The 12,871-nt window shown below is 35.9% G+C and overlaps 1 protein-coding gene across 28 annotated transcripts in view; it reads left to right on the top strand.

Moving 5' to 3' along the window:
- Positions 1-12,871, top strand: part of RABGAP1L (RAB GTPase activating protein 1 like) — an 831,104-nt gene that overhangs the window by 461,370 nt on the left and 356,863 nt on the right. For all 28 annotated transcript variants that reach the window (XR_010157113.1, XR_010157108.1, XR_010157115.1 and 25 more), the window contains one exon: positions 7,251-7,364. Coding sequence is in view for 22 of the 28 variants with exons in the window: in XM_054673497.1 (XP_054529472.1) it covers positions 7,251-7,364 (114 nt within the window). In the remaining 6 variants the exon portion in view is untranslated. The remainder of the gene's footprint in view (positions 1-7,250; positions 7,365-12,871) is intronic.

Here is a 12,871-nt window from a genome sequence, read left to right as displayed (position 1 = left end):
CACTGCAACCTCCGCCCCCCTGAGTTCAAGCAATTCTCCTGCCTCAGCCTCCCAAGTAGTTGGGATTACAGGCACCTGACACCACACCTGGCTAATTTTTGTATTTTTTTAGTAGAGATGGGGTTTCACCATCTTGGCCAGGCTGGTCTTCAACTCCTGATCTCATGATCCACCCACCTCTGCCTCCCAAAGTGCTGGGATTACAGGCGTGAGCAACTGTGCCTGGCCTATCTTGCTTTATTTTTATATTACTTTTTACTAACCAATCAACATTATATGCTTAATGTCTTTCTTCCCTACTACCAGATTATAGGCTCCGTAGAGTCAAAGACTTATTCTTGCTAACAGTTATATCTTCTACATCTAGAATAGTGCCTGATTCTTAGTAAGTGCTAAGAAAAGTTTTTGTTGAATACATGAATGAGTTTGTACTATTCAGCAAACAGAAAGCTTAATTTTTATATACGTTCACTTTTTGTGGGGTAGTGTGTGTTTGTTTGTTTGTTTTCAGAGTGGGCCTTACTCTGTTGCCCAGGCTGGAGTGCAGTGGCATGATCTCAGATCACTGGAGCCTCGCCTCCTGGGCTCAAGTGATCCTCCCATCTCAGCCTACCAAAGTGCTGGGATTACAGGTGTGAGCCAATGCATCTGGCCTTACAGTCACTTTTTGTATTATTCAATTTATGAAAACATAATTGAGCTTGAAGAATTTCAAAGAGAAGCATCTAAAGTGATTGAGGAAGTGGTAGAATGTTTTCTAAAATTACTAAAAATTATTCAGCTTATAAAAGTAATTATTAACTTTGGCCATATATGGATGCACACATGGTCAAAGTTATAAAATTATAAACTGTAATAATTAGGTTAAAATAGGCATGTTTCTCAAAGCCTAGTTTTATCGAGGCACTCCTTAAAAGTTTTTCAGAGAAGTAAAAGAATATTATTTTTATACAGTGGATAATAAACATGGAGCTCTTTCTTAAAATTTGTATGTATTTCAAAAGAGTTCAAAGAGCTGTTTTTATAAAAATCACAATTTTAAAGATAACGCAAAATGAGAAATATTTATAACTTCGGAAAGTAACAGCATGGAGTTCAGCTATGGTGCTTTATCCTGAAAGGAGTTGCAGGTTTCATTATTGCCTGTTGATATTAATTCCAAAAATGTCAAGTTCCCCAGTTGGAACAATGAACAGTCAACAACCCTGAGAACGAAGGCATATCCAAATGTGACCACAGGAGTATTGGGTAGGTGTAACTGGAGTCTAACCCCACATGTTTGTGGTAGACAGTCATGTGGAACTCTGACCTAGATTACTTAGAATCTGTGGGAAATCCAGGCTATGCCCATAGGCCTCAGTGCCTCCTAGTCTTATAGTCTTTAAAGAATGCTTTGTTCTATTCAAATATTTTCCACTGGAATCCCAGCACTTCCTTCAAGAACAAGGTACACATCATGAATATTGACTGCTCTCGAAATACACTTCCTCCTCTCCTCTCTACACGCCTCCCTTTATTTCTCATTGTAGCTTCTTTCCCTGAGGAGATTTATTTCTACCTGAAGCTAGAATATGGCTTACATTTTTGACCATTGTGTCTGGCTTTGATTCTGAAGTGTTTGGCAGCATTTGTGTGCAGTGACTGGGAAGCAGTTTGTTCACAATATGATTTTATTGAGGTTTTTTCCTTTGCTTCTGTATTTCCACACTTAAGACTCCCCCCACCCCATATTCAAGGAACAAAGGCTGGCAATGACCCAGCCCTTTTGTATTATTGTTTCTAGTTCATGATTTTAGTAGCATGTTTGCAACTAGAGTACACTTTTATATTTTCTCTTTTCATCTCTGCCTCTATGGATTTTTGGCAAACATCAAGGTGAATAAATCAGACCGACCACTGCAAACCCATCTGCTTTCAGGAACATGTTAGCAGACCAATTTGTGATGTTTTATCATCCAACATAGAACTAAAGGAGGCTCCCTGTGGAGTAAGAATAGAAGGCAAAGTCTAAGGTCAAAGAGTTTTTCAGCTTTGAATTATTTATCTGCCTACTGATTGTGCTAGGGACAGTCTATACTGGCATTTTTAATGGCACTAACAGATTGGTACGGTATAATACTTATAAAGTTGAAATGATTTTGTGGTAGATTTAATGTGAAAATACAGCTTACACTTTGGATTTGATAATAGGGATTAATAAAAAAAGATGCTGTCACAGTTTTTAAAATGTGGCAAATCAAGGTACACAGTGTTCATTTGACAAGATATTACTTTTACACTTCGGCCGCTGCTAAGGTTACATTTGAAAACAGTCTTCCTCACTAAAATACCTTTCTAGTTGTTGACAGCCCAGAAATTGGTTCATAAAAAATAATAGGCTGTGGTCATACAAAGCTGTCTTCCTAATGCTTGTTGACACTTCAATGCTGCATTCATTTCTTTCTCACAATGAGCAAGTAAGTGATGATTCTCTTTGAAAAAGAATTAAGAGAATTGCAAACATGTCAGTGTATATAAGTTATACTGGGAGAACAGTTCATGTAATACTCTTGATAACAGGCACTAAATTGAACCTACTTTAAATTGATCAAAAGTTAAGCAAGCTGCTTATATCTCATAGAGTTGGTTTTAAGCTGATCTTCAACAAGCTAAATTGTATTCTCTGCTGGACTATGATTTTATCCAGTAGAGATCAATGTCTTTTTTTGAGAATAAGTTTAGTCTTACTACCTAATGGTTTGGAAATTAAGCAGAACCCTTGAAAGGCAGATTTAGTTTCTCTGTGATGATAATGTCAAGGGCATGGGGTATGGGAGATGAAACTCAGTTTTTCAGACTTTATGACAAACTTCTTTCTACTTTGTGATCTGAGTCAGCTTTTGTTTATAGACCAACCTGACTGAGGCAGGAGAAAGGATACTCTCAAGAACTTTGCCTATGAGTTACATTCTTGGTGGTGATGGTCCAGAAAGGAGGCATATACTTGTGATAGTGGTTTTTGTCCTTTCCATACATGACTTCAACTATTTTTTATCTTTAAAAGCTAAATTCTAAAGTAATGATGGAAATGGTGACTGCTCTGGCAAATTTAGATTCTACTGTACCCTGTCCTTCCTATCCTTCTTCTGGACATATTTGTGTACATCTTTCTTTATTGTGTGGGTTACATGCAAAGCTGGGGCCAGAGTGTGTATTAGTTGATAAAAGCAGTACTTTATCTGAATAGTTGTTCACTGTTGCTTTTATGAATGGATTCATAGAAAAAAGGGTAATTTAGGACACATAAAATACATGATTGGAAATTAAACAGAGTGTGTGTGCATTAATTCATCATTGTGTTGTAAATCTCTAAAGGAATTGGTTTCATAATCATAATGTAACAGAAAACAGTTGTTTATTTAGGTATACAGATACAGAAGGATGTCTAAAATGTATATTCACCGAAAATTTTAAACAGTTGAATAATGATTCTTATGGAAATGGGAAAAATATTTCTTGTCATTAATTAATAATTTTATTTATTTAACAAGTACTCAGTTTATACTAGGCAATATGCTAAGTACTTCACATACATTCTAAATAATGTTATTTTAAGTAACATTATGCATTTGATATTATCATCCCATTTTACACATGAGGAAACTGTAGTTTAGCAAGATTAAATAACTTGTCTGAGATCCTATAGGAATTAAGTGAGGAAAGTGGAAATAGAATCAATGAGTTTATCTGGCTTCAAGGCCATTATAATATCGTATTGGACTCTGAGGTACAAAATGGGAGATACACCTGCTGAGAAGTAAGTTGTGGAGCAATTTATGCGTCTAGATATTGGTGAAGTGGCTGCCCTAAAGGAATGACTTGTTCCCTCTTCTCATTCTGGAGAAAACTGGCAGGACTTAGGGAGCCCCTGCATATATGGGAATCTTCTCAGAAAATGAATTCATATCAGTTTTGGTTGTGCTATAAAATGTTTTCAGCCATAGAAAAATAAAATATCATAAGAAAGCCCTTAGCTCCAGATATTTAGATGATGAATTATTGAGCCTCTTTTTGTTCTTCCTCTTTCTTCATTATATTTCTTGTAAAAATTGACCACTACAATCAGAATGTCTAAAAAGAAAGGAATTAATATTGAGGAGAAAAATTGTTTTGTTTTCCTTTTGCAGAATGTTAGGTTTTGTAACTTTCTTGACTCAAATATTTGTTGAATGAGTGAGTGAGTGAATTTGGATGATTAGATGTGCATTCCTGAAACATAAACTGTTTCTCCTCTCAACTGTTATGGGTAATTGGAAGGTGGGTTGACATTAGCTTTTGCTTCAAAAACACAATTATTTTCTTTTGATTTTCACAAGTTCAGTACACAATTTCATTCCTATTAGGCTGTTTACAAGACTCTGTTCTATCTGTTGACCTTTACTTATATGAGATGGATCAGTGAATAATGTAGCAAAATACCTTATTTAGTCTATAAAGTGAAGTTCTAGTCAAATGAGAGCACTGTATAAGAAGAAAACTCTAGGAACACATATGTATTAAACATTTAAAAGTAATCCTAGGAAGGGGAATTTTATTTTAATTAATTTTTTTTTTTGAGACGGAGTCTCGCTCTGTCACCCAGTGGCACGATCTCGGCTCACTGCAACCTCCACCTCCCAGGTTCAAGCGATTCTCCTGCCTCAGCCTCCTGAGTAGCTGGGATTACAGGCATGTGCTACCATGCTGGGCTAATTTTTTTTATTTTTTAGTAGAGACTGGGTTTCACCGTGTTGCCAGGCTGGTCTCGAAGTCCTGAGCTCAGGCAATCCGCCCGCCTCAGCCTCCCAAAGTGCTGGGATTACAGGCGTGAGCCATCGCGCCTGACCAGGAAATTTTATTAAGTAAGGACAAGGTGATTTTATTTTCATTTGATTTTGTCCTTTATTTCTTAAATATGGAAGGTCAAGTGTGCATAGAAAAAAATTACTCAGTATTATGCAAATTTACTCTCCAGATTTTTTTCTTTTTACCAATTTTTCTTTCCCTGAATCAGACTATTGGAACCATTTAAACACAGCATAATGCTAAATGCATAATCAGTTTCTAGGGAATACAGTCCAACGATTTCTCTCTCTTAATGTCCTGAAAAGTACAAAAAGAGTTATCCTGTGGGCCAGTAGGCACATATTTGCCCCTGAAATAGTTCAGCAATGGCAGTAGTAACATTTTCATTCCTCATCTTTCAGGTAGTTTATAAGTGGAAACTATTAACTTATCGGAAGAGAGCTCTTCTGTTGGAGAAAACCTGGCAGTGAAAACTTTGGTCTGCCTGGTTACCAGATTTTTGTACTCAAGACTCCAGACAAGATAAAACAAATGTTTCATAATATATCACTTTATATAATACCTTTATACTTACCTTATTCTATACCCCCACCCCACCCTGCAGTTTTCTTTATCATTAGAAACTACATTTACCTTGGCAAATATAAATTTTCTCTGTATCCTTTTACTGAAGTTATGGTGATTTTTTAAGGCTCTATTTTAATTTAGGTTTAGCATTTCATTCCTGTAAGCCATCAGAATTTCCTCTGGATCGATTTGTAATATGTTCAGTGTTTGCTAGCAAATTTGGAAGTTTTTGGTTTGCTTCCTCTCTTTCTGTATATAAGATCTAATTACCACCCAGCATGAAATAGCAACTGAAATGAAGGCAGCAAGAAAGGGTAATGGCTTACCTTAGAGCTAATCAACCACCCCCTTCTTGTATACTTCACAGCTATCAAGAGAAAGAGAAATGGCATTCATTAAAATAACATATATTAAACTTTTTTTCTTTCTTGATTTGAGACTGAAGAGAAAGTTTCTTCAAATCTTTATGGAAATAAGACATTAAGCAATTCTTTTAATTTGCAATTAGTAGTCTGATGTGAATTGTACAAAATATTTTCACCATCAGTGTTGCTATAAGTAGCCCCATACTATTTTCTTGACATTTAAAAAGATAAACATTTCTAGGAATAAAATAAAATCAAGAGAATGTTTAATCATTTTTATAAGGCTAGAATTTCACTCAATTTGGGGTTTTGGTTTCTAAATTTGTCTTCAACAAATATCTAGGCTTATCTTTAAAGAAGATATCATCCTTCACACCTGTAATCCCAGCACTTTGGGAGGCCGAAGTGGGTGAATCACGAGGTCAGGAGTTTGAGACCAGCCTGTTCCAACACAGTGAAACCCCATCTCTACTAAAAATACACACACACACAAAAAATATCTGGGCATGGTGGCGGGCACCTGTAATCCCAGCTACTTGGGAGGCTGAGGCAGGAGAATCGCTTGAACCCGGGAGGCGGAGGTTGCGGTGAGCCAAGATTGTGCCATTGTATTCCAGCCCGGGCAACAGTGTGAGACTCTACTTCAAAAAAAAAAAAAAAAAAGAGATCATCTTAATATAGTAGCCTGTAGCTTCCTGTTTTGTGGAATCAGTTTGTTGGGTAATTAACCTGGGAAAGATTGATAGTATTTTTACTTTTTAAATGACCATGGTCTGAGTTTTTATCAGATTGTCAGATTTAAAAATTAGATAATTTGTGGTATTAGACAGATGAGAAATACATACTCTACTATTGTTTGGAGTATGTATTGGAATGACAATTCTGGAGAGAGAGAGTACATTCATCAAAATTGGAAATGCATGTAACTTTTGCCTTAGCAATTAAACCTCAAGGAATTTATCCTTGAACACGTGCATAAGACATGTATAAAATATTCCTTATGATATTGTTTGTTATATAAATAGAAAAAAATGCAAAGAAGATGGTCATTAATAGGAGAATGTTAAGTAAATTATGATATATCTATATCCAGATATACCTTATTTTTAAAAAGTAACCACTCCTACAGAGAATAAACTATATGTACATGTCTTGATAAGGAACACTCTATGTTATCCCATTAAGTGAAAGAAACAGTCTAGTTTGCTTCAATGGAGATGTATGTATACAACTTCCCTCCATCCCTGCCCCTTCTCCCCATATAAACATACATAAACACACAAATATGTATAGATAGATGGGTGAAAAGATACAAAGGAGCTGTTGGTAGCACTTACCTTGGGTATAGGACTATGGGTCTGGGATAGAAGGGAAGTTTTTATGTTTTTCTGTTGTTTACTTTTCTTGCTGTTTGAGTTTTTTACCATGTGTATATATTATATTTCATAACTGGGAAAAATTTTAATAACCAGGTCTATTTTCTTTCTTTTTTAGGACTCAGCCCAGGAGAGTGTTATTACTCGAGATATTCATCGTACATTTCCCGCACATGATTACTTTAAAGATACTGGAGGAGATGGTCAAGAATCACTCTATAAGATCTGCAAGGTAGGACCCTCTTCCTCACTTTTTCTAAATTATTTTACAGAGCTATATTTTAGAAACCCATTTAAGGATTTTTTTACTCTGTCTTCATTTCTTATTTGCACTATGCCATGTTTTCTGCTTTGCACACACGCTATGAGATCCTCAGTACTGATCCCAGAAGGTGACTTTTCGGTTGCATGTTTCGTGCCTCCTCACGAGGGAGGAGGCGCAGCATAGCCTCGGTTTGGCTCTCCTGCTAACAGGAAAGGAACAAAAGGTCCTCTGAGGCTATGCTATAAAAGCTCAAAAGAGTCCTAGATGACTCTGTCCTTCTGACAAGATCATGCAGCAATTGTCTCCATTTTTCTGACAACAGGCAAGTGTAAGAATCAGTGTGCTTATTGTTGAATACTGGCAAATTATTGGATGTTGTTGATATATTCTGAGTTATGTCACATCATATATTTTTGTACGGTTTTTATATCCCATTTTGAAATCTTTTTTCTCCCTCATTGTAAGTAGGCCTGGAAAAAACCTGTTTCCTGATTTTCAGTAAATGTGCTCTGCTTGGATACAGAAGATTCTGTCTCTGTCAGTATAGAATAGCCATCAAGTTATTAATTTTATCAGAAATGCAGAATGACGTGTGGTGGGTATACTCACATTGTTGATATCTAACATTCTAAAGAGATGGTTAATGAATAATGAACTGCACAAAAATTTGGTAATAATATGGAGAAAAAGGCAAACATCATGGCTAATTTGTAAGTTAGGTAATCAGTTCCTGAATAATCCAATTTAGCCTTTGTAATGAGTAGCAAATATTAGCCAGTATGGAATTAAGAAGTATATTCACAAATCTGTTTCATTTTATATTTCCTGTTTTTTAAAAACAGCACTTATAAAAGCACTCACCTCTCCAGCATTTAAGAGGATGTGGAGAAATAGGAACACTTTTACACTGTTGGTGGGACTGTAAACTAGTTCAACCATTGTGGAAGTCAGTGTGGCGATTCCTCAGGGATCTAGAACTAGAAATACCATTTGACCCAGCCATCCCATTACTGGGTATATACCCAAGGGACTATAAATCATGCTGCTATAAAGACACATGCACACGTATGTTTATTGCGGCATTATTCACAATAGCAAAGACTTGGAACCAACCCAGATGTCCAACAATGATAGACTGGATTAAGAAAATGTGGCACATATACACCATGGAATACTATGCAGCCATAAAAAATGATGAGTTCATGTCCTTTGTAGGGACATGGATGAAATTGGAAACCATCATTCTCAGTAAACTATCGCAAGAACAAAAAACCAAACACCGCATATTCTCACTCGTAGGTGGGAATTGAACAATGAGATCACATGGACACAGGAAGGGGAATATCACACTCTGGGGACTGTGGTGGAGTCGGGGGAGGGGGGAAGGGATAGCATTGGGAGATATACCTAGTGCTAGATGACGAGTTAGTGGGTGCGGCGCACCAGCATGGCACATGTATACATATGTAACTAACCTGCACAATGTGCACATGTACCCTAAAACTTAAAGTATAAAAAAAAAAAAGCACTCACCTACATATTCTAACCAAGTAGGATTAATGTTTAATTCTGCAAATGGCACGACTTTCATTAAAGTCCTTGCATGTTGGTGGTTTTGGCCTCTTCACACTCCTGTCTCTTTTTTTCTTACTTTTTCTCTCTCTCGTATTTTTTTATCTAACCATTTTGGAGGATTATAAATACATGCTGATTAGAAATCTATTTTTATATGAATGTGTCATTCAGAGCTAGAAATATATAACTTATAATCTGAGAGTATACTGATCTTTAGAAAGCGATATATCATCTACTTTGAAAAGTACCAAAGACCATTGGATGCCACAAAAAAAGGTATATGTTCATTATATGCTTGTGAAGGACAAAAGTAATTATTTAAAACATTTTTCTACTACTTTGAAATTCTGCAAGCTGATTAACACTGGCTTCTGTGAAGAGGTTAGGAAAATTTATATCATTTCCAAGTTTATTTAAGAGGGTCTGGTTTATGGCATATGGAACATTTTTTTCCCCTAGCATATAGTATATTTTCAGCCAGTCAGTGACTTTCCCCTCAGCTTTTCTCTGATTGATACTAGATACTTTCTTCACATAACTAAAACAGATGGTTCTAATGTGCTTGCAGCTTCTGACTTAACATTTTGCTCCATTGTAGTAAAAATAGTATTTGCCTTGTTATTTAATATTTAGAGGGGAAATAATCTGAAACATTACCAAACACAAAAATAAAAGTTGAACGATTGGCACTTTTAAATAGTTGATACACTTTGCTTTGGTGTTGCAAATAATAATGCAACCTTGAATTCATTTGAAAATACTCATCAGTACATTCCCAGAGCTCATGTGGCCATTTTAGATTATCAGTATACATTTTACAACATGACTAAACCATTTTAAAACTCTTTCTGAATGAAGAATATTGTAAAATGTATATCTGAGATACTTTATTATCGAAAAGTAGCTTAAATCACACTAAATTTTGTGAAGATGTAGAAAACAAAATTACATTAGACATAGTATTAAATAAAAGCAATAAAAGTTTTTAAGGATTTTAATGCTGTACTGAGCTGTATATACATAAAAATAATTTTACAACAGTCTTTGGTAATGGATATGAGCAGAGATGTGTACATCCTACCCTGTAGACCGCTTGGTTTGTGATTGACCTGGTTCCTTCCCATCTTGATTTACTATTATTTAGTAATCCAGTGCTCATGCCAGGAAACCTTAAGTTTGATGATAGCTCACAAATAGGATAGCATATCTATGAGTAATTTAGTATAGCATACTTATGAGTAATTTAGAATGGAATATTATTCTCAAGCTTCCACATCCACTTTTCTTTGCTTTTTGTATCCAATTTGAACCATAATCTTTTATTTTATGACCCCCATCCCATATTCCCAAAAGCTGCCTACATGTAACCTTTAAGACTTAAAGGTAGTCTAACCATTTAAAGGTAGTCTGAGGCTTAAAGGTAGTCTAACTGTGTAGTCTAACTGTTCTAACATTGTTTCTAGAAACATTGGTTCTAGAATAATAACTAGCATTATACCTCACACTCAGCAGTCCACCTCTGAGTTTCTATTCTGGACACCCCGCGCAGAACTGAATAAACATTAATAACACCTTGATCTTATCTCAGCTGCTTTGCTATATGTAAATAAGGACAGTTTTGCTTTTCCTTTACCAATCCTTATTCTTTTTCTATTTGTCTCTTGTCTTATTGCACTGACCACACCTTTAGTATAGCGTTCAAATAAAGCTATCATAGCAAACATCCTTTTCTTGCTCCTGATTTGAAAGGAAATGCATCTAATGATTAACCACTAAGAAAGCTGCATCTTCTTCACATCAGCAACACAATCGTAGGCCTTTTTTTTTTAAATAGTGTTTTCTATATGTTAAAATAATTTAACATTTGCAGAGTACTTTGACATATATTACCTCATTTATTTTTGACAATTCCTCATCAATGGAGCCTACACTGGAGATATAATATGCTGTGCTCTTAAATTGAGCAGAAATTAAGAGAATTTCAGTGACAATAAGTTTAGAAATCAACTCTGTTTTCAAGGATACAACAATCTGACTTTGTAGTTGAAAAGTTTTCTGTGGCTCTGGTGAAAGGAGAAATGATTTGAACTGTCACATTAGAGGGAAGACTGTTAAAAACTCATTGTCATGTTTTAATGGCCCTGTCAATTCCAGTTTTGCCTCTTAATATCTTTCTTCAGAGTAGGAGGAAATCGAAATGATTCAAAGCTTCTTCTGTTGTCATTAATTTATATGGGGGAAGTTGAGCTGAAAGTATTAGTAGAATTCATAGGTTTCTGCAGATGAAGAGGTTTGCAAATTAATAGACTTCTGCAAACGAAAGTTTCTGAAAATTTGGTTCTTCCCTCTTTCTCTCCCTGTCTTTCCTATTGGTTAGGTCAATAACATATTTTAAAAGAATGTCCATGAGACAGGGAAGAATATACTACCACCCCAAATATATTTTGCATTTTTATTATTTAACATGAGATGTAAAAATCTGCTATAAGTTGGGAGACAGGTTGGTATAGTTTAAAGCACTGGGCATCAGGAAATCTGGTTCTGGTTTTGATTCTTTCACTAAGTAGATCTAAGAATGAGGGAAATTTGTAAGGGTGTGGTGTCATAAGATTGTTCCGGTTCCAGTGTTCTGTGATTCTCAGTGTTGTTTAAATTTTTTTTCCTGACATATAACACATAAATGCAGAATTTAGCAGTTAAATCCTGTGTCAGTTATTAGCTCTGGCTCTCAATACTAAAGATGTAAAAGGGTCTTCTCCTTAAACCTGAAGATTTTACCTGGCCTTCTGTTACAGTGTTCGGTTTGTTACATCAAATGGAGTGCATTAGTAGTTTAGTTTTAGATATACATCTCTTTATAAGACCTAAGACCAGTTAGTCATAGTAATCAGCTAAAATATTATTCAGAACAATATAATTTGAAGTGATATTTGATGTACAATTTAATTTGTGCATATTGCTTTTTCTCATTTTTTGTTTGGTGTAAATGCTGTCTGAAAAAAGAGGATACTGCTATTAACTTAATGGGAGAGATTGAATATATTATACAGAGATTAATACTTTGTTTATCTGGATTAATAATTTGATAGCCTAATGGTTTATAGGAGGACAAAAATAAACTTAACCCTTATTTTACCAAATATTTTTATCAAAAAGATTGGATTTATTATAAAAACTAGAGCAGTTAAAGTATTGTTTTGATACTAATGATGAGTTATCTGCTGCATAATTTTGGAGAATGCAAATAATCACTGACTCTTAAAATGACATGTAATCATACATTATTTATATTGTTTTCTAGACATAGGGGGTATTTGTGATTATGAGGATGAATTATTTTTCACTTAGTTGATATTATTTTCAATACAATTTTCTAGCCATTTGACTACTTTTAATTCAACTCTTTCTTGATGTGTCTGAATGAGCCCTAGTTGGAATGTCAGCATTTACTGAACAAATTATAGTCCTCTCTCCTCTCCTCTCCCCACCCTCTCCCCTCCTCTCCTCTCCTCTCCTTTCTCTGTCTCTCTCTCTTTTCTTTCTCTCTCTCTCTCTCTCTCCTCTCCCCCTCTCCCCCTCTCCCCCTCTCCCCTTCTTCCCCTCTCCCCCCTTCCCCTCTCCCCCTCTTCCCCTCTCCCCCTCTTCCCCTCTTCCCCTCTCCCCCTCTTCCCCTCTCCCCCTCTCCCCCTCTCCTATCCTCTTCTCTTCGGGGTCTTGTTCTGTTGCCCAGGCTGGGGTGCAGTGGTGCAATCTTGGTTCATTGCAACTTCAGCATCCCAGGCTCAAGCAATCCTCCCACCTCACCCTTCCAAGTAGCTGGGATTACAGGCACGCACCACCACTCTGGGCTAATTTTGGTCTTTTTAGTAGAGACAGGGTTTCACTATGTCAATCAGGCT

This window comes from Pan troglodytes, chromosome 1, assembly GCF_028858775.2.
Source record: "Pan troglodytes isolate AG18354 chromosome 1, NHGRI_mPanTro3-v2.0_pri, whole genome shotgun sequence".
NCBI lineage: Eukaryota > Metazoa > Chordata > Mammalia > Primates > Hominidae > Pan > Pan troglodytes.
This window is presented reverse-complemented; position numbering and strand designations above follow the sequence as displayed.